At 41.6% G+C, this 21,786-nt stretch overlaps 1 protein-coding gene across 4 annotated transcripts; it reads left to right on the top strand.

Moving 5' to 3' along the window:
* Positions 1-1,211: 1,211 nt before the first annotated feature.
* On the top strand, positions 1,212-21,725 carry MPPE1 (metallophosphoesterase 1). Of its 4 annotated transcripts, XM_084621825.1 has the most exons (11): positions 1,214-1,703; positions 2,222-2,305; positions 7,273-7,662; positions 9,350-9,458; positions 10,528-10,631; positions 12,259-12,339; positions 15,503-15,611; positions 17,428-17,502; positions 17,604-17,726; positions 18,519-18,659; positions 19,741-21,725. In XM_084621825.1, the coding sequence occupies exons 3-11, from the start codon at positions 7,382-7,384 to the stop codon at positions 19,921-19,923; spliced, it is 1,206 nt and encodes a 401-aa protein (XP_084477951.1). In that variant the 5' UTR covers positions 1,214-1,703; positions 2,222-2,305; positions 7,273-7,381; the 3' UTR covers positions 19,924-21,725. The 4 variants fall into 4 exon arrangements, with proteins under 4 accessions (XP_084477952.1, XP_084477951.1, XP_084477949.1 ...); XM_084621826.1 differs by lacking the exon at positions 2,222-2,305 and having other exon boundaries at positions 1,212-1,703; positions 17,431-17,502; XM_084621823.1 differs by lacking the exon at positions 2,222-2,305.
* The last annotated feature ends 61 nt before the right edge of the window (positions 21,726-21,786 follow it).

Below are 21,786 nucleotides of genomic sequence, written 5' to 3'. Positions count from 1 at the left end.
AGGGGAGCAGGAAACAACCTGCCCCACTCTCCAGGGTGGGAATTGCTACAGTAGTTCTTTGCTACTTGAGCTTCATTCCAAGCAGGCAAAATCTCTGGAGGATTAGTGGCCTGGCTTTAGGGTTACTTTGTGCTAGCAGTTTGATATAAAGCTGCCCTAACACAGCCTAGGATCTGGCCTATTATTTGTAAATTCACTGAGGACCCAGTAACCCCAAATTCCTAGTTTGAAATGGTCCAATGAAAATTTTACCCAGATGTTCCTAACTACTATCTTATTCTATGTGTTTGTTTACTCTTCGCATGGCATTTTTTCCCTTATTAAATAAAACATCAACTTTCTGTTCATCAACTAGCTGGTTTCTCAAGAGTGTTGTACAGAGAGACTCTTGGACAGATTTGAGGGAGGAGAAGGTAGTTGCTTTAGGTATCAGTTTTGGGAAGGTTCTCCTCCATATAAAGGGCAGCATGGAAGAAGGTGTAGAGATGTTATAGTAAAATTCTTTATTTTTCTCAATTTTTAGGGTGTCCCATATGAATCTTTTACCATTGTAAAAATATACAGCGAGGAGGAATAAACATGGTCATCTGCAATTTGCAAAGTCTGCTGAATAATGCAGAAATCTTCATTATAATACATTGGCTCTGCCTGAGCTATTTAAAAAGAGTCAAGAAGGTGAAAACCCTGCTGTCCCTTTTATCATGCTATGGTAAAACTTTCAAAACTATTGTGTCATCCCAGTCTCCGCTCTTTTAGAATGAGAATAAGTGCAAGTCCTTTAACCTTTCCTTAATTAGATTCTTCATCAAAAGTCTAGTTCTAAACAACACAATCATCTACCTTGGGATATCTAGTGGCAATATGGTTGTCCTTTAATATGGTTAAATCGTAATTCCATTTGGCAGTGTGATGGGTCTAACTGTGTGTTAACTGTGACCTTCAAATCGTTCCAATGCTACCTGTCAGAAAACAGCTCTCCTGTAACCAGGTCTGCAGACATGGTGTGGATTTACTGTGGATCAATATACTACACCCAGTCTTCCTCGAAATAGCTTTTACAGTGGGGAAAAAAGAGCAGCTACAGCTGTGAACCAGCATTTCAGCAGTGGTTGAAAACAGCCAACCAGAATTCAGCTGCAGCTGGCCAATGACGGAACCTCTGGGTTGAAAGGTAAAACAGCCAATCCGGATCAGGGTTGCATTTGGCTCGGAATAAGAGATGTCATGCCGCCTTCCTGGCTGTTAGTGCCAATGGTGCTCGGCTGGTCTCGCGATGCCCTTTCAGTAGAAGCAAACCGCAACCCAGAAGTGTGTGCGCGGATGAGACACCTGCGGCGGCGCTCAAATCTCCAGCGCAGCCCCTAGACTAGCAACAGCCAGGAGCAGAAACGCTGGCTCACGTGCAGAGAGGATCCCCCCGCCAATCTTTTGGGGGTATTGTTTTCTGCCATTGCTGGTGTCCTTTAAATGGCAGTTTTCCACCGAGAAGGGAATTTTCGTGCACCTCGCTTTTGGGTGTATTTTCCTGGATTATCGTTTGACGGAGGACTCGGCTCTTTCATCCCCTCCTCCCCCTTTGTAGCTCTTCGCGTGCAGATGCACTAGGGAAAGTTGATGTGTAAAAATCTCTTAATGAAGAGAGGCTCCCGGAGAGCGGTTGAACAATGGTTATGAAACTGTAGGTTTTATTTGCCCTTTTTCTGGTAAGCATGGCGTGGATTTGTGAATGCGAAGGGTCTTGAGGTTTTTTTGCCTTCCGTCTTTTACGTGCCTTAGTGCAACTCGAGTAATTTACGAACATTTTCTATTAAATTATATAATACTTTGGCAGCCCTTTGATAGTTTGTGGTTCCTCTGTAACAATCGGTACAGTAGGAAGTAAAGCTGCAACTCTGGTATTAGAGGTAGGTACGATTTGCACGGTAAGGCTTTGTGTGGTATGTGCCTGCCTGACAAACGTTTCTGTTTTACACTTGTCTGTCCAGTATGGAACATGCAGAGATCCTGTGGCTTTATAATGCTGACTTTGATTAAAATGCTAGGTAAGAATGATGTTAAAACAAAGGTAATTCAGCCTCATTTGTAGCTTCACAGCTTAGTGAGTTTGGAAAGTGGCCAATGCCTTTTTTTTTTTTTTTTTTTAAGCAGAGATTAGAGGTTTTTCTGGAATTGTAGTTTACTTTTCCAGTCATCTAAGTATACTTTATTGACCTGTTCACAGATCTTTAGTTTCTGTGGTTCTGATGCGGCATGTCCTGAATGAGGCCAGCAATGATGCTTTCATCATGGAGTCCCGGTTAGAAATGTAAGCAATATGAAGAAAGACCTGACTGGCTGAAAGAAGAATGACTTTTTTGTTAACTCACTCTGTTGTGAGTTGTTTATCTGCTGCTTCTATTAAGACCTCCTTATTCCCTTCCCGCCCCAGTAATTTCAAATGTCTATTAAGGAAGTTGGAGTTTTCACTAAAGGAAGGGGATGGGAAAGTAGTTCCTCAAAGCTTATTGTTTCTGCTTGTCCTGATTTTTATGTGAAGTAGCTTGCAGTATGTTTACAAAAACAAAAAATCCACCATCTTGATTCGTCTGAGGGTAGGAAGAACTTCCCCTAAAGGTCTTTTATCCACCATTGGGTGGATACAAATGGATTCCCCTCTCCCCTCCACAAATCGGATTTTAAAAAATGTACATTTAATGTTTTTTTTAAAATCTATTTAAAATTAAATTTGAAAAAAAAACTATATTAAGAACTAAACTTACTGCAATCATTTAAATGAAACATTCAAGCAGTACATGTTTGCTGCTGAAGTTTTAAAGAAACACCACTGAACTGCTGGATGTTCATTCAGTTAGCTCATTTCAGTGACTAGTTCATTCAAAGTTGAAAAAGCAGAAAAGCTTATTGTGCAGGAGGATGAGATCTATTCGTTCTAAAATTCTGAAGTAGATATGCAGAAACAATCCATTCTCTCATGCACATTGTCTCTTTTTAAAAAATAAATCAGTTAGCTTTAAATGCAAAACATGTTTTGATAAACTTACTCCCTCCCCCCCTTATGTATACAGCACATTTAAGGTAGCCCTCTATTCAACTGATACTATTTGAAAAAACTGGTTTTGTACACTTTTAATTGAATTCCAATTTCCATCCAAATGGAAGTAAAAGGAAGTTCTTCACTCAGCTCACAGTCAACCTATGGAACTCCTGCCTGAGGAGGTTGTGAAGGTTAGGACTATAACAGGGTTTAAAAGAGAACTGGATAAATTCATGGAGGTTAAGTCCATTAATGGCTATTAGCCAGGATGGGTAAGGAATGGTGTCTCTAGCCTCTGTTTGTCAGAGAATGGAGGTGGATGGCAGGAGAGAGATCACTTGATCATTACCTGTTAGGTTCACTTCCTCTTAGGCACCTGTCGGTAGACAGGATACTGGGCTGGATGGACCTTTGGTCTGACCCAATATGGCCATTCTTATGTTCTTATGCTGCTTGACATAAATCACGAGTAAAAAAATTAACCATAATCCAGTAAATAAGAAAAGCATCATTCATCATTTTCCAACATAAATATGTAAACATTAAGAATCTGAATACATGTATGTTAAACTATATAATTTCTTGTACTAAATCTATAAATATTTATTTACCCTTCTGGTTAAGAAGTGCCAGATTTAGTGTGAAGACTATATTTCCTAGCAAATCAACATGTTTTAATGTTGATCAGCTTTTCTTTAGGAAGACAACTAAAAAGAACAAATGCAAAACAAGATTAAAATCAAAGATTTAAATTAAAGTTTCCTGCTTGCTGATTTTAATCAGTCTATTCTAACTGTTAGGGAGATTTTTGTTCCTCCTTCTGAAATATCTGGTACTGGTCTCCATCAGACACAAGGTACCAGATTAGACAGACCATTGATTTGCTTAGTGTTGTAATTCCTGTGGTTCCTAAATTTAATTTGGGTGTAGAAATTTGGATTGCTGTGACCGTTCTTGTATCATAATTGAGGAATATGATATGACTATGCATTTTCTTCATAATATGGCTGTTGTGCGAGGTAATGACCCTATTCATAGTGTGAAGAAAGGGAGGAAAAAAAAAAACAAGTTTTAACAGAGCTGACAACAAACAGAAAAACAAAAAGGATGTTTAGCATGTATTTGGGTGTGCATGGAGCTGTCTCCCATGTGAAACAGGATTGTGGAAGCTATTTTTGTGCTCCTAATCTATCCTTATGTAGTTGAATGAACAGAAAATGTGCATTTGTAGGTTATTTTATTGTAGCTGTTCGAGTGTTTTCTATCATCTAATGAGTGAGCAGTTGCTGCATTTTGAGGTTTTTGCCTTTGCATTGTTTCCTGCACTTCTCTAAAGCACATAGCAAAGATTGACCCACTACTGTTAATATATTAAAGGACGTTGAAAAAGTGTAGTGCTTGACCAGACTGATGCCTGTTTGCTGTCCTGAAAAGATAATGTTTCTAAATATTGGTAAAATTTCAAAAATCTGTGTTTGAAAAGAGATAACTTCATGATCAGGTGTAGGCTTTCTTGAGAAAGTAAGAGGCTTGTGGCATGTTGCCAATGTTTAATTTCCTTTAAGGTAGGGACTTATGGAGAGGCTGCCTGGCGCACTGGTTTTAGAACATTTGTAGTGGAAAGAGCTAAATTCTGTCCTGATTCTGTCATTGACTTTGTACTGACTTTGGGCAAGTCACTGACCCTTTCAAAGGGGTTCCTTACTTTTTAGTTGTCCAACGTATGGGCTGGTGTTCAGAAGTACTGATCACTCAGAATTCCAATAAAATATAGCCAGAACATCTGAAAAATGGCTATAGGCATGTCAGACCAAGCCATGGAGGATTCAAAAATTAGTGTACACCTTTGAAATGCTTGTTTCTCCATCTGGGTAATGGTGCTGACCCGCCTTTTTCAAAGTATTTAGAAATCTATAGATACTTAGTACTTTCTTTAAGCTTTTTATTACCATTATTTGTCTCATAATGCTTCAGAGCATAGGAAAGCAAATAATGAAATGTCCAATTCTCATCTTTAAAAGAAAGTGTGCGTGGTTTGTTTTTTTGTTTTGTTTTTACAGCTTTCCCATTAACATTGATTTAAATTTCCATTAATAAGTATTTAGAGAAACACTGTCACTTGTGCTCCTGTCCCAGTTAATACAATCAAAGTGGATATCTCTAAAAGCAGGTGCTTCAGGTATGTTGTGCTATCTCCTAAGTGAAATCCTGGGAGAGGCTGCACATGGAGGACTAGGTATTTTGCTCTAAGGTTAACCTAGCAGCCCTCCTTTCCTGTGGGACTGCAGTCCCTCTTGCTATTTCTTGCAGGCACTTGCCCCAGAAAGAGAGTATTTTTCTGCAAAGACCTGTTGAGGAGGTGGTATTTTGAAAGTGCTGGCATTTATTCTCTAAAGAGAGGGAAAGAGCTTCTCCCCTAGATATCCAGGAAAAGGTCCACTCTCAGGCCTTTTTGGATTTTCCTTTACTGTTGTTAGTCTTGGATGCTGCCAGATTTCTCTCACTCAGGGTGGAGACTTCTTTGTTTTGGATTACGGTTAAGACAGTTTGAAAAAGTAATCTCTGGAAGGAAAGACTTTTTATGTGTCAGAAACTTTGAAATCTTCTGAATTTCCCCTTTAAAAACGCTGTCACCCCCAGTCATCTGTTCCTCCTTACTGCAAACTTCTAGTAGATTTCCTTGAGGGTGTGGTAAACTCATTTAACCTGTTAGGTTTTCACAACGTGAAATTAATTGAAGTCAGTAAATCTTATTGAATTTGAAATCCTATTAAATTCTGGTGACTGTGCCAGAAAGCAGTCACATTTGCCATAGTGTGTTCTGGGATGATTTGAATGTGAATATATTTGGCTGCTCTCCTTTCCCATCTCAGTGCCTCCTATACACCATTATTATTTTATTATTAGTAGTACTAGAACATGTTAAGCTTCCAGGGTGAGCTGTACCTTTGTCCCCTCACTCAATCTCTCCATAGACAGTGCTTCCAAATGACAGGCTAAGGCTTATACTTCTCTTAGGGTGGAATCCCACAATCCAGCCCACTGGTAGACAGGGTCCCCTAGTTCCAGCATCTCAATTCACTAACCCTGTGTCCTCAGCAGGTCCAGCTGGGTTTTGGCCCTTGCTATAGACTTCCCTCTGGGAGCCTGTGACCAGTATGAAAGTGCAGTGACTGAATAGCCTCTTCAAAACAAAGTAGCCACTTGCATGGTGAAATTAAAGGACACTTGCTGGACAAATTTCCTTTTCCTGGTTTTCGTTTTTTAGGCCTATTCTAGCAGAGGTTAAATAAAATGGACCAAATTCTCCTCTTGATTACAGGTATGCTAACTTGCTTCACTACACTGGGACCATTCTCCTCTTCTAGCCCACGAACTAGTTTCAGCATTGAGTGACTCAGAGCAATATAAGCACTCTCTTTGGGCCCCGCTAACTGGAAGTGCACAGTTGTCTGACTCAGATAGTAGAATATGTGTTCTAGCCCTTTCTTTGGTTTGCTGTGCCCATGTGGCAGCTTAGCTACAGGATGGTGTTAGGGAAAAATGTCATGACCTAGGCTGTAACCCAGTTGCATAATGTGGTTTTATAACTATGTTGTCCCATTCACACTACAAACAATAAAACCGTATTAGAAATATAATATACAACTGTGGGCAATTAGAGATTTGTGTAGAAGAGTGCTATGCCAAACTCAGTACTGGAGAGTAACAAGCAAATAACTGGTTCACTTTATTTTACTATTTTTTATTTCTATAGAATCTTGCATCTTAAGATCTCAATAATTTTATAATGAATTTAGCTTTGGAGCGCTCTGTGAGGTAGAGAAGTATGTTACTGAGGCAAAGAGACTTTAAGTGAAATTTTTCCTGTGGTAGAGCCAGAAGCTGTGGCTCCTAGTCCTCTATTGTCTTAGACACACACCTATTCTTCTTCAGAACCAATTTACAATTAGAGGATTGGGGGAAGGAGTAGTGTGGTTTGAGTAGCCTGAGCTTGTCATAAAGACCAGGATGGATTTTCAGATTTCCTTGGGAATAATCTGATTCCTTTGTCTGGGAAAACAACTTTGCCTTTGTGATTCTTGTTTTTAGTTACAGGGCTCCAAGGCTTTCAGAATACTGGTAGTAATTTAATAGGAATTGGGTTGTGACTTTTCATCCTGTAAATGAGCTGTACTTGATTATTAATGACTGGAACACTGGGCTTCTAGATATCTTTTTTTATATTGCTTCTGCAGGGATTCTGTACTGATGTGGAGACCATATGAACCTCTGATTGGACCCCACCATTTTCTGTTGTACGAAGGAGGGTGCTTTGACCCCGGAGAATAACTTCTATAGGCTGACATGGCAACGATGAGATCCAGCTTGGGCATTATGAAGATTCTTCACTTGAAGAAGAGAGGCTGTTTTCTGCTGAAGCTTTTGTGTCTGGTTGCCTTGGTGTTAATCTTTTGTGAATTCTTAATTTATTATGTGGTGATATTTCAGTGTCATTGGCCAGAAGTTAAAATAGAAGCTCACAGGAGCAGCAAACAGTCTTCGGCTTCTGTCTTGAAGGCCATGTTTTTATCTGATACCCACCTGCTTGGCGAAATCAAAGGGCATTGGCTAGACAAATTAAGAAGGTAAGAACTGAATTTAGGGAACATGTAACCAATTTTTAAAGGCTTTATCAGAGCCATGTATAAGCAGTAGTAAATGTAGTGGCATTTGTGGCAAGTAGCCAGTCTGGCTTCTTACTTGCTTATCTGAATTACGGGGGAAGAGAATAATGGAGGGTTAGTGAATTAGACTGTGTTTAATCAGTGCAGTGTCTGACAGACCAAGGCTAGTGTTGCTGGTGTATTGTGCTGCCATAAGCTTCTGAGTACATTGTCTGTCTCAAAGAATCCTTTGCAGTTTTTAATAATACTTATAAATTATACAGTGCTTTACAAAAATGAAGTAGTTAATCTCCACAACCCCCCTGTTAGTAATAGTATCCCCATTTACAGGGGTGGGGGAACTGATAGTAATTTGTCCAGTGTCACACTGAGCCAGTGTCAGGGCCAGGACTAGGATTAAAATCAAACTCTCCCAATCCCATGCCTAATCCACTACACCACATTGCTTACCTCTTGTAATCCACAGAGAAGCAGAACTTTGAAGGAAAGTATCTATTTTTCCATGGCAGGAGCTATGTGACTGAGTGGCATCAAATTAAATCTCTACTGAACATTCTTTTATCTTTTAATAACTATAAATGTACTTAAAGGAAGAGTTGGGGAGAGTGAGCTCAAGCCCTGATAATAGAGTGGAGTGAGTGAGGTGGGAGTCGCCCAGTGAATGCTTTTAGATATAGTGTCCCTTCCTATGTGACCTTGCATTGTCCATTAGATGAACTGAAAAAGACTTCCTTATTTTTTCTACTTCAGCATTGGAAAATTTCATGTGACATTAAGACATCTTATAACATTTTCAGTTATGTGCTCAACCTAGAGAAAAAGCTATTACTAATAGGAACTACTAAATATAGGTAGTTACTACCTATCAGTATGGGACGGGGTCACATGATATAGTAGTGTAAGTCTACAATATTTCTGCCAAATTCACTGGTTTTACGTTTAATCAGAGCAGAATCTGGCTTATTCTGTGTCCCAGCAGAAACCTTGCTCAGATCACTGCAGGATGAAATTTACTAAAGGAAGACTCATCCCCACGGGACTCAAAACAGTGGCTTGACCTTGTATAGCAAAGTTGCTGTCTGTCTTATGCACGCTAGGGTCAGCTCTATCAACTACCCTTTTGACACAATTCATTATAATGTTTTATCGAAATGGAAATTTGTTACCCATATCTAGCAAATAGCAGTATAGTAACTTACTCATTATAAATTGTTTTATCTGGAGGTCTAATTTGTGTCATTGGTTAGATGATTTGTAATGATGTTTCAATATCCAGCCTGGGGGTTTGTTCTGAGCAATCAAAACCTTTTGCTGCAGGAACAGATGCATTCGGTCAAGTGTGTGCGATTATTCAACATACTTGCAACTGATCAGTTTTTACATGCTTTGAAAATAACCCATTAACTTGTGATAAAAGGTTGGTATCAGCACTTTATGTATGATGTCCCATGAGCTGGTGCTGATCATGGTTTATGTTGGGGGGGATGGAGGGAGAGCAGGGAGGTAGCCCAGGAGCTGGTGTTTCAGAGTAGCTCTTTCAGTCTTTGAGCAGCTGCTTCACTTTTCTGTCAGGCAAGACCTTGTTTAATCAGAATAAAGGATCAGGCAGTTAAGAGAGTCTATTGATTTGATGCTTCTTGTTTCTTAGGGAATGGCAAATGGAGAGAGCCTTCCAAACTGCCTTGTCATTACTGGTGCCAGATATTGTTTTCATACTAGGAGACGTCTTTGATGAAGGAAAGTGGAGCTTCTCCCAGGTAAAAGGTCCCCATCTACTGGTTTTTAGTGTCCTAAAATGCTGTACTGTTTTAAAAGAAATGGGGTTTCCTGGAAATAAATGGCATGCAGAGCAAGCCAGGCTTTATTTGATTTTTGTCTTCCACAATTGATGTATTGCGGATTTGTAGGCCATGACACTCCTTTCTAGTGCAGTCACTGCAAGGCAGTTGCACTCCAGTGTGAGTGGAGGGTATGTGTGGGCACAAATAAGATCAGGCAGTAGGCGTAGTCTTTTGCATTGAGTTGGACTCCAGCACCCTACACTCCTACTCTCTTACACTTGAGTGCAAGGTTAAGAGGAGGCAGGCTGTGCGCCAAGAATGTGCATGTCTGGGGAGATACGAGTTAAATGTGATCCTCTTCATGCTTATGAGGTACTAAAGCTGTGAAAAGGAGAAATCTACTTAATCCCCTGCTTTTAGGAGTGTATGGAAAAGAGGTAACATTTATAAATGTTTGTGGCCACCGCTATGATGCTAGGTGTAAACACTGACAGGCTACTAGCATGAGTGGCCAACTGTTCAAACTTTAAAATGGCAAATGACTAACCTTTTACTTTAAAAGGCATTATTGGCCTTCTGAAACCCAAAGAAGTGCATTGCCTAGTGTATTAAAGCTGTTGGCAAATGAATTTTGCAAATATAAACAAGGGAATCAGTCAGGCCTGTGCATTACTGGGTATTCGTGTTTGGGGCTCTGACCTTCCTGATAGCTGGTCAGAAAGTTCTATTTGTGTCACGTATTCTAAAGCCAGCTAATAATTGTTGTTGCAATATTAATGACACTAATAGCAATTTTAATATCGTCCATATTCCATTCCTAGAGACTATACAGTGGATGCTGCTCTCATCTTGGCAGTGGTAGTTTCCAGTGGCTTGACTACAAACTGAAATTTGGTGATTCTCCCTGGACTTGATTTTTCCAATAGCTTCTTTCTCCTCTCCCCAGCCCAAACACATAAAACATGAAAATCTCAAAGTGGCAGCCTACTGTTAAGTCCTTTCATAGTTCTCTTCCACATCAGCAGTTTTTACAATTTTCCTGCAGGCCTGGGCAGATGATGTCAGGCGGTTTCAGAAAATGTTCCGGCATCCAGTTTGCACTGAGCTAATGGTTGTTGTTGGCAACCATGACATTGGTTTTCACTATGAGTAAGTATTTCAGAAAAATTCAGTACGCTGTCAGGTATGAAATGTCAAATGTAAACAGTAACTCAGTATTGCCAGCCTCAAGAGATTGGCCCCAAAGTCAAATGTTGGTTTTTAGTCTGACTTTTGACTTTAACGCCTCTCTATTCCTCTGCCAATGTGTGTGAGAGAATTTTAGGTTGAAGAGTCAATGTTTAATACACGCTTCTCTCTGGCTGCTCAGATGGAGCTTCCACTTCCCCTCCCTCAGCTCCTAAGATAGGGCAACTGCCATCCATTTCCTATTACTGTCTTACTTTCTCTCCTGCTGGATGAGGTCTATGAAAATGAACATCCAAGAAACACAAAGTGCTTTTATGTATCAAGTCCTCCTATTAAGGATTTATGTGAGCTGAAAGATCTTTACATGTATGAATGTCTTTACAGCATCTCCTACCTTGCTAATTACTGCAAAACCCCACGCAGAGCTTTCTGTATCTCAGTGCAGTAATTATAAAAACAGTCCTTATTTTTTTTAAATAATCAATTCACATTGAAAGCATTTCAAAAATAATTTTTAAATCAGACTTTGTCTGCATAACTTTGATCAGCTACATTAATAGATCGATTATCCAATAATTGGCACAAATAAGTTCGCCTTGGATTTGTCTGCCCTGGACCCGGCAGCACCGGTTCTCTGCCTCCTGCCCCCACGCTCTCCTGGGAGGAGCGGCTGCCGAGTCTCAAGCACTGACCTGGTAATGGGTTTGTGAGTAGTTGGAGAAAAGCTGCTGCTGCTGGAGCTGAGTTGGGTGTAATGCGATTGGGCCCCAGACTCAACAGTAGCTTTTTCCTGACTCCTTCCCTCCCCTACATCTTTCTCTGTGTCCTGCTGTCCCAGAACCCTCTCTCTGCTACCACTGAGAGCGCGCCAATCCATACATGAAGGCAGGGCTCAGTGGCAAGGGCAGATCTGTTTTTCTCAGTCCCAGAGGCTCTCACTTGAGCTCTGCCTGCATGACCAGCCCTGAAAATTGTATGCAAGGAGTGGCTGCTTGGCTCTTTGTGGGAGTATCTCCTGCAGGTGCCCTAATCCACTGACTCACCACTAATTCACAGTCCTGAGTAACTGTTGGCTTCCATGTGAATCAGTTTTTTTATTATCTAGGCTTTTGTCTTCAAGCATCAGTTAAGATGGGCTGGGTTACATTTTTAGAGCCAGACCTTGGGTGTAGCTCATGTGCACAGAGTGAGAGTTAGGAGTGCTCTGTAAAGGTGGCTTCAAGGTCACATCATGGTCAAGCTGCTGCTATAACTCATGCTGTGCTGCAGTGACCCAAGGTATTGGGAGGTATTCTGCCCCATTCCCTACTCTCTCAGCATCAGAGAGGGTGATTTGCATCTGTTGTATTTCACGCTGTGCTTGTATTGGGGGCTATCCTCCCTGGCTTGGTCATGCTTGCTTTGGGGCCAGAGTAGACTTGAGAGAGGCTGTATCGATCCCATAGAGAATCTCAGTTTTAAGGTCTAAGCTGGATCATGGAGCAGTACCTGTTTGGGAGTTGCCTTTTAAATCTGTAACACAACTATATAAAATGACTTGTAATGGCAAGTTTCTGAGCATCCTACTACTCTTGTCTTTTAAACACAGAATGACCGCTTACAAGTTAAAACGGTTTGCAAAAGTTTTCAACTTCACCTCCGGAAAGCTAATAACCCGGAAAGGGGTAAAGTGAGTATAATTTTTTCCAACATTTTGAGCTTTTTCATTGTTTTGTTTAAACTTTTATTTTCCTGAACCCATTGTAGCGTGTTTTCATGAAGATTTGTTAAACATAAAACATTGTTTACTCCCAAGAAACTGGTTTATAAATACTATAAAGCTGTGGTCTCCAACGTTTTTATGCACAAGATCACTTTTTGAATTTAAGATCAACCCAGGATCTGCCCCTCCCCCTTTTGCTCGCTCTCCCCCACCCTCACTCACTTTCTGGGGCAGGAGGTGGGGATGCGGGAGGGGATGAAGGCTCTGGGCTGAGGCCAAGGGGTTTGGAATATGGGAGGGGGCTTCTGGCTGAGCCTGGGGAGGGGGTTGGGGTGCAGGAGAGGGTGCGGGCTCTGGGAGGGAGTTTGGTGCAGGAAGGAGCTCTGGGCTGGGGCAGAGTGTTGGGATGCGGAAGGTGGTGCAGGCTTCGGCCAGGAGGTGCTTACCACAGACCTGCTCCTGGTTGGCAGCGTGGTGGGGCTCAGGAATGCTGCCTGCCCACCCGCCTGCCCCGGCCCCATGCTGCTCCTGGAAGTGGCACATCTCTGCGGCCCCTAGGGACAATGAGGGACAGTGAGTCTCCGTGCACTGCCTGTGCCCGGCCAATAGGAGCTGCAGGGGCGATGCTGGGGGCGGGGGCAGTGTGCAGAGCTTCCTCCCCTCACCCCTGCCCCCAGGAGCCTGAGCCCTGCCATGATTTTAGTGGCTGGAGATAGTGATCAACTGGCAGAGGCTCCAGGATCGACCAGTCGATTGCAATCAACTAGTTGGTGACCCCTGCTGTAAAGGGAGCTGTTTTGAGCAAAATGACTTTGCAACTCTTCAGTGGAAAGAAAACAATTCAGAGGATTTAATGGCAGTCATATGTGCTCTGGAGCACAAGAACAGACTTGTTGGGTTTGTGTTCTTTTGCTTCCAACCACTTACGGTGACCACTGGCTGCCAATCTTAAATGAGGAAAGTGGTTGAGTGAAATGCTCAACATTTAAGTATTAAAATTTAACACGAGTGAAATGTCCTCGCTTCTTCAGTTCCTGAAACTCATGCCTTATTTATGGAACATAGTAACATAGCACCTGGTCCTGCAACTCTTATTCACGAGTGATCTTGACTAATCACCTCAGCAGAGCTCGGCCCACAATGTGTCTGTCATCGTATTGCCAAGCTTGTTCCTTCCTTTAGTTTTATCAATTGGTTAGAGAAACTGTTGATAGCCCAGTAAATATTTCTGTATTTGCTTAGCGTGTTCCTTTGTTCTGGGTGTACATACTGTGTAAGGAAGTGCAGTGGGAGAAGAGCACTGGATCCACTGAAAGACATCTTATCAGAATTTTTTTTGTCAGATAAAGTGAAGGGAAATACATCGATGTGTATATGGTCAGACTATAATAATTCACAAGAATGTAGGAAATAAAGGCTACAACTGTATCACTTAATTTTTTTAAACATTAAGCAAGTATTCTAAACAGGCTGGAAGTGCTATATCACCCATGAAAGAAAGAAAGTGTGCTTCATGCAGGCTTATGGGGAAAATAGACCCCAGTTTAATACAACCCTATATTACTCAAGTCTGGGACCCCAAACACACATTTCAGCTAACATTTTAAAAATAGTGCTTAAACAGGGCCTAACATCCTCTCCTTACTCCAGCCTGTGTGTACAGTACCCAATTGACCACCTGCTTGTTGAAATGAGTTTTCATTGTTAATAGCGCTTGGTAAATGTGTCCTAGAGCACTAATACAAGAAGTAGCTATTTAGTGGAAAATGCTGCCTGCAATTTAAGATCTGCTTTTTACCAGCAACCCTTCCATGATAAAATCTAGCTCACTTTTGAATATAAGCACACCACTGTTCCCTCCTCCTGCATGCTGAGTTGTGACTATGTCTCTTCTCCATCAGCTAGCAGGCTGTTCTTCTAATAGAAAAATAAGTGCCTATTTATACTTGTGACAGGGAAGAGCCTAGCAGCAAGAAAAATTCAGAGTTTGTTTAAAAGCTGTAACGAAGACAGAGTTAGGTAAGTATAGTGAAAGCTTCCCTACCCTGCTTTGCCAGAGACCCCATGGATAAGAGAGAGTTATCTTTAGGTGTGAATCAGACCAAGGGCTTGCCTACACAGTGCCAGAAGGATGTATGTTGTGCTCTAACTGCCCGGCGAAGATGCTTCTTGCACACTCTACAGGGCACCTAGTTCATGTCAATATAGAATGTGAACAAGGTACTTTTTAGAGCATGCCAGCAGGGTGGCTGGAGCGCAGCATGTTAGAGTGTTTTACAAATCTCACCCCATTGGTGCACTTTGCTGGCAAGCTGTAGACAAGGTCCAGGTTCATTTCCCTGGGCAGAGGCTGCCAAATGCAGTATAGCTTTGCTTTAACATTGCTCACAAAGCCTCTCTGGCTTCTGAGCTACAAGTGCCAATGCAGCTTCTCACCTTCAGATTTCAATGTTATGGATTACTGCACTGCAAGAGGATATAATTTTAAACAGTACCTCACAAATTGTGTGGATATTGGATTAGTCACAGCACCTAAACTTTGCTGTGCAACCCAACTGACTAGATTAGTGTCTAACAATAAAACAGGTGATCTTGGAAAGCTGTGGTAACATGCAGTATCAGTATGTAAGATGCGTCTAGTGCAGCGATTCTCAAACTGTGGGTTGGGATCTCAAAGTGAACAGGGTTGCCAGGGCTGGCTTAGACTTGCTGGGGCCCAGGGCTGAAGCCCAAGCCCCACCACCCGGGGCCGAAGCCGAAGTCTGAGGGCTTCAGCCCTGGGTGGCGGGGCTCAGGTTGCAGGCCCTCTGCCTGGGGCTGAAGCCCTTGAGCTTCAGCTTTGGCCCCCCTGCCCAGAGCAGTGGGGCTCGGGTGGGCTCAGGCTTCAGTCCCTGCTCGTGGGGCCATGAAGGGGGTGATAGTGCACTGAAGTTTGAGAGCCCCTGGTCTAGTGTGTGGCCCAGACCCAGTCATTATTGAATTTAGTTGATACGCTTTGAGTTTTGTATCTGACTTATGAACGTTCGCTTTTTTTTTTTTTTTTTTTAAATAGAAGGGCTTCATCTCTCACCTTGAGTGTCTGGAGACCTAACAGTTGTCTTTCCCCCATTCCCTCTCTGTTCTCCCCCAGTTTTGTCATGGTGAACAGTGTTGCCCTGGAAGGTGATGGGTGCACTATCTGCAGCAGAGCAGAGGCAAAGCTCATGAAGCTTTCTCATAAACTGAATTGCTCTCAACAGGTAAGAGTCCAATAGTCCATTCACTGTAACGGCAGAGTTGGTGTTGCCGTTACAATCAGGCTGGAAGTCAGATTCTTCTACACTGAAAAATCTCAGTCTCTAGTTTGTGTTTTGTCCTTCCTCTCATAGTGCTTGGGGCCTTGTCTCCTTGATCATTCTTACCTCCATATTCACGGTGGATTTCAGTGTGCATGTTGCTGACTCCCTGCCCCGGTCTTTCACCTCCTGTAATCTTGTCTGGCCTGTTATCTCTCCGTGATCTCTGCCAGCAAAATCCTGTAGCCCTTTTCTCTGCCACATACACTGATCTCTGCTCTTGTAAGGGAGCCAGCATAGTCTAATGCGGGGGTTGGCAACCTGCGGCACCTGAGCTGATTTCTAGTGGTACTCTGCTGCCAGCCGGGGTACCGGCCACCAGCCCCGCTGCTGGCCTGGATGGACAGAACCCCAGGCCGGCAGCGGGCTGAGCAAGGCTGGCAGCCGGGGCCCCAGACTGGCAGCGTGGGCGGCAGATAGAACCCCAGACCGGCAGCGCCCTGAGCCGCTCAGCCCACTGCCAGTCTGGGGTTCCGTCTGCTGGCCCCGCTCAGCCCATTGCCTGCCTGGGGTTCCGTCTGCTGGCCCCGCTCAGCCCATTGCCTGCCTGGGGTTCCGTCGGGGCGCCCCTGTAAATGTAAAATGTATTACTGGCACGCAAAACCTTAAATTAATGAAGACTTGGCACGCCACTTCTCAAAGGTTGCCGACCCCTGGTCTAATGGATAGGCAGTCTGGAGACCTGGATTTTGTTCCTCGCTTTGCCACTGACCTGCAAGTCACTTCATTTCAATTTCTTCATCTGTAAAATTGTTAATGGTTACTCTGATTTGTAAAGCACTTCAGGATCTAAGTATTATTCTTACATGGACAGGGCCTTTTTCTATCTACCTTTTGCCTGTCATGTCGTCTCCTAACCTGAGCGCTCATGCTGCTTTTCAGATGTACTCTTTTTGAACACTCCTCCTTGTCTTGACCAAATTAATTTGTGAATTTACCTTAAGAGAACTTCCTTCCACTGTATCAAACCACCCCATTTCCTCTTTCCTGTCTTAATGGAACCCTTTGCATCCTTGATTGTGAATTTTACTTTCATCCTTATGTCCTGGATCTGCGGACTTGCATGTTGCCATTATCTGTCCAGCACTGTCTCTGAATACTACTAATTTGATTCCCACCACTGCTGAACTCTTCAAGCATGCTTTTATATCCTCTTGCCTTCTCTACAGCCACTCCAATTCTCTGTGGTTCAGCATGTTCTGTAAAGTGTTGCTGCCACCGTCTGATATGTACAGAGAGTGTAATTGCATCCATGGCATCCTTGAACAATTTCACTCTCCTTGTTCATTAGAGTCCAGTTGTAAATTGTCAGTCTTAATTTTTAAAACATTTCATGAACTTGCTTCTGTTCACCTAGCTCCATTCCTGCAGAATCTGACCTCTGTGTGATGTGCTCTGAATCACCTGCCATTTGGAACAGACTTCCTACACAGCACCAGCTCTCTTCAAATCATCCCATCATACAGCTTTTCTCTCTTACCTACACTTCTTAATTTCTGTCCTCTGATTTTACTCTGTAAGGCCTCATGATTAGTTTCTCTGACAGACATTGTAAACAAGTACTTTTTGCAATAATCCTTATGCAATACTAGTTTCTTTGAGGAAAATATCTTGCATGGTCTTCAACTTTGCATTTCTGTCCTGGCCCTCCAAGCAAGTAATAAATACAGAGCTAGTGCTGCACAGACAAGATTACATTTGTCTGGCTTGATTTTGTTAGCAGGAAGAGAATCATTCCAAGAAAAGATGCAGTGATGTGGAACAGCTTCCAGCTTCAGAACCAATCCTTTTACAGGTGTGTTGGAGATTAGGTGGGCAGGATTTCACCATATTTATCACCATTTTATAAAAGGCTGCGTTAACTAACAACTGGCTCTTGCTCTGAATCCCTGTCAGCATTACCCTCTTTACAGAAGAAATGACGCTGAATGTGCTGGGGAAGATTCTGCTCTTCCAGAGGAAAAGAACATCCCATTTAAAGAAAAGTATGATGTACTTTCTAGAGAGGCTTCACAAAAGGTTTGGTAATTTAACAACTTTATTTAATATCACAGTAACTTTACAGCTCTTCCTGAAATCCTTAATTATGTATATAATATTGGAAAAAGCAAATGCTAGCTGAGATAAGCTGAACACGCAGCTCCTCCTGGTTTAGTGAGGCCTGGGGGAGACTGCTGATAGACCTGCTGGGCTCTCTGTTTGGTTCCACATGATAAATCCAGGGACACTCAGTCTGCTGCAGAGCATTTATCCTCAGTGTAGCATTTTGTACTATACGTAAAGTTTTAGAGTATATGGGTAACCCATTTTTAGTAGGACTAATAGAAAAAGTCAGTGATCTTGTCCAGGGCTCTAAAAATACTACTTTTACTGACGATAAACAAAACATTCCCAATAAATTAAATGGGCAACAGAGATTTTTCCTACAGCAGAAATGTTTGAGGGCAGATCACCTCCAAATCAGGGCTACACTTCATTTAAGACCGAGCTTTTCCATTTGTGTTGCTAAAGACTTGATACTAAGTGTTGTTCAGATTCATAAGGAATTTAACCTACTATAGTAAAATGTTACAAAATACCACCCTGTTTTTGTGTAAAAGGTCAAATAAGGTGATTTAATATTAAAATATGAATATTGTATTAGTGGAAGACACAAGGGTTTCACAAAATACTCTGCAAAAACAGTAGCCCAAGTAAAAATATGGAAGGAGAGCCCGTTGGAAGCAAAACTAGATATTAAACTGTGATGACTTTAAACATAAATTCAAATTAACCTTTCATGTTTGTAATTTTGTACTGTTTCCAATATAGCTGTTATGGTGGTTTCATCCCCGTTTGATTCTGAGTGGCCATACCCACAGTGCATGTGAAGTGTTGCATAATGGGAAGATTCCAGAAATCAGTGTCCCATCGTTTAGTTGGAGGAACAGAAACAACCCTAGTTTCATCATGGTAAATTTAAAGATTTTTATTTTTGTCAGGTAACTTTCATAAATATAAATCAACATGGCAATCAGCTATTTATTGAACTGCTGCTACCTGTTTGTTTTGTTTAAAAAGGCAGAACACCCGCTCTCCCTCAAAACCCAACATTTACCTAATACACTGCATCCACTTTAAAAAGCACATCAGGGGAGCCACACAGGTTGTGTGGTACAAGGAAGTGCTGTTAAAGGTCTATTTTGTATATTCGTAAAAAGCATGTGTAACGGAGTTTCTTATAAAGAGGGTGCAGGGTAAACTATTGACTTGTAAAAAAAAAAAAAATCATCAGTACCACGCACTGAACAGTAGAAAGGCTAGTTTTGCTTGGCTGATTTCTCTACTATGAAAATAAGACCATATCTATCTCAGATTTCTACATGGCTTTCTTGCCTTTCAGACTCACCCATTAACCACTTCAGAGAGGGCAAGTTCTCGTATGTCTTCTGATAATCTGCCTCATTAGTTTCAATTCACATGTTTTCTAATTTTCACTTAGAATGTTGGTTAAGCTCCATCAGATAGTTCCAATGAACAGTATCTTCTTTATTATGGAGAAAACAACCAGTTTTACAATCATTCACGTTTTTGAAAAGTTCTGTTTTAAATAGCAAAACCTAAAATCGGTTTGTTTACTTTTTCAGCATCTTGTGGCATGGGAAAAAGAAACTCAAATCTCATTGCTCTTTGGTTTACACTCTTTAGTCCATAGACAACACCACCCAGTCCCGTCTCAATCCATGTATTTTTATTTAAGTGTTGGCATGTTTCTTTTGCTAAGTAGTCCTGCTTTTACCAGCTGCTAGGTATGCAATCAAGTGCTTTTGCCTATTTGATTTTCCTTAAAGTGGTTGCTATCAAACCATGCACCTTACCTCTGCGGCATGTCTAGTCTCCAGTGCTACAGGGAGTGGACTGACTGCATGGCATTGGTACTATATTAGTCCAGGTTCCGCAACCTACTGTAGAACTTAGCTGTTTTTGATGCAGAATCACTAAACCTATATCCAACCTCTTAGCAACAGCATGATGGTCTTTCTTTCTTTTTCAGGGCAGCATAACACCAACCAACTTCTCCCTCTACAAGTGTTTCCTTCCACTTGAGAGCAGAGTGGTTACTATATACTGTATAGCAGGGGCTCTACTGGGGGTACTGATACTAGCTCATCTTCAACTTCTCAGTCCACCTTTTTATTTTGCTCAGCACTTAATCAGGAAGCATAAAGCAGTATGAAGAGCCAGACATCTGCATTCAGTTACTGAAATACCAAAGCTGAGAACAGTCAAACATCAGACTATATTCATGCCAGCAAATGACCTCACTGGATTGTTAATCCGAAGGCGGGTCACATTTACACATACCATAGAAATCCTACACAGTTGATATGACTACTACAGGATAAATAATTAACTGAAATGAACTGTTTTCATGCTGTACAAAAATACAGTATTCTACAATCAAATGAGTCCATTTCGTTGCTATAATTTTTGTATCAAATATGTATACTAAAAGTTTGTAACTGTACATTATGTAAATCCTACATCCTCAGCACTTGTCTGCACTAGTATGTCCTACCCGGGAGGAGGCATAGTCTTTCAAGCTGGAACCATCCCTGTATGTTTTATTGCTACATGCTCTTCTAATGGGATAGATACATCAGCGGATTTCCTTAGCATTTCTAAGCTGTCACACGCAAAAAACTGTTGCTTGGGAGAAATCCCTGCTGTGTTAGTTAGTAGTTGGAGATTGTAATCCCCTGTTTGCCAGACCATCCTTCCACCCCTCCAGGGTCTACTTGCCAAAACACTTCAGACCTTCCAGAAATTAGGGGTGGAACCTCTCAAGCTGCTCTTCTTAATAAAATGTGCTATGATAAACTACAGGGCCCTATTGCACCCTCGAGGTCAGCGTGGAGAGGTTTTCCCCAACAAAGGTGGTCAGATACTGCTGCAGGAACATTTTCCCATTGCTTCATGCTGGAGCCACATGGGGGACCAGGTGCATATTAAGCCCCTGTAGGATTCCAAAAGAATGTTAACAAAATTTGGTTATATTAATGCAGAGCCAGCTTTGAGCTGTAATGTCAACTTTAATGGAGTTTTGGGGATTGCTTCATAGGGGAAAGCTGTAGCAGCAGAGCTCCATTGGAGCCACAGCAATCCTCAGAGCTGGCGTAGCGGCAGAGAGCCTCCCAACGGGGTAGCTAGGTTGCAAAAAATCTAGAAGCCAGAATCCCTGCTGCTTTGTGGGGACAGGATAGACAAATGCAATTACAAGAAAAACCGTAAGGAAATTCCACAGCAGGAACTAGTTTTCCTTTTGGTGTTCCTGCAGAGGCAGGGGTTTTTAGCCTACAGGGGTGGTTTGGTTTGCCTACTTTTTCTTTTATTCATTCCCACTTTTTAAAAGGTAAATTTTGCATGTTTCTAAAGTAATTTTGGAAGGTGTGGAAATCTATGCATAACTGGCAGTGGTAGATTTAGGGAATTATACCTATTACTAGCTAACCCCTGCCTTTCACTTTCTAGGAAATACATAACTGCATTTCAAATATAGAAATATCAAGACTATACATCCTACTAGCAATTTCACTTGGAAGGATAATCTTACAAAGATACTGTACTGTCTCTAAAATTATCCTATTTTAAAATAAAATTTCTCTAATTTAATTTTAAGTAACAGAGGACTGGGTTTATAAACAACACAAATCATGGCTGTATTATAAAAATCTGATTCATAGTGTGTTCCTGAAAACAACTCAGATCTTAATTTGTCCCTAAAATTTAAAAACAAAGGATGGAGATAGTCCAAGGAGTGATTAAACAATCTATGAAGTAATGTAGGCTAACACTTCTCTAGGTTTCTGTTATTGCAACTGTAATTTTAGACATTTGTACAGGTTATCTTGGACACAGGAAAAGTATATACTCACAGAGACATAAAACACCTATGTATAAAATATAAAGCAGTGTTATAGTTACTAAAAAGGACATGCCTTATTGCTACAGCAATTCTTGCTTTTATATATTGTACTGTACCACAACTTGTTTTGAGAATGTCATTTGCATAAATTATTCAAGTTTGAGAAATATTCAC

Source organism: Lepidochelys olivacea, assembly GCF_965140295.1.
Source record: "Lepidochelys olivacea isolate rLepOli2 genome assembly, chromosome: 2".
In the NCBI taxonomy this organism is placed as follows: domain Eukaryota; kingdom Metazoa; phylum Chordata; order Testudines; family Cheloniidae; genus Lepidochelys; species Lepidochelys olivacea.
Note: the sequence above shows the minus strand (reverse complement) of the source record. Positions and strands in the feature narration are given on the sequence as shown.

Coding starts and splice junctions, on each gene's coding strand:
- MPPE1 (XM_084621823.1), top strand. CDS start 7,382: ATGGCAACGATGAGATCCAGCTTGGGCATTATGAAGATTCTTCACTTG. Junction 7,663..9,349: donor TGGCTAGACAAATTAAGAAG/GTAAGAACTGAA, acceptor CTTGTTTCTTAG/GGAATGGCAAATGGAGAGAG. Junction 9,459..10,527: donor GAAAGTGGAGCTTCTCCCAG/GTAAAAGGTCCC, acceptor ATTTTCCTGCAG/GCCTGGGCAGATGATGTCAG.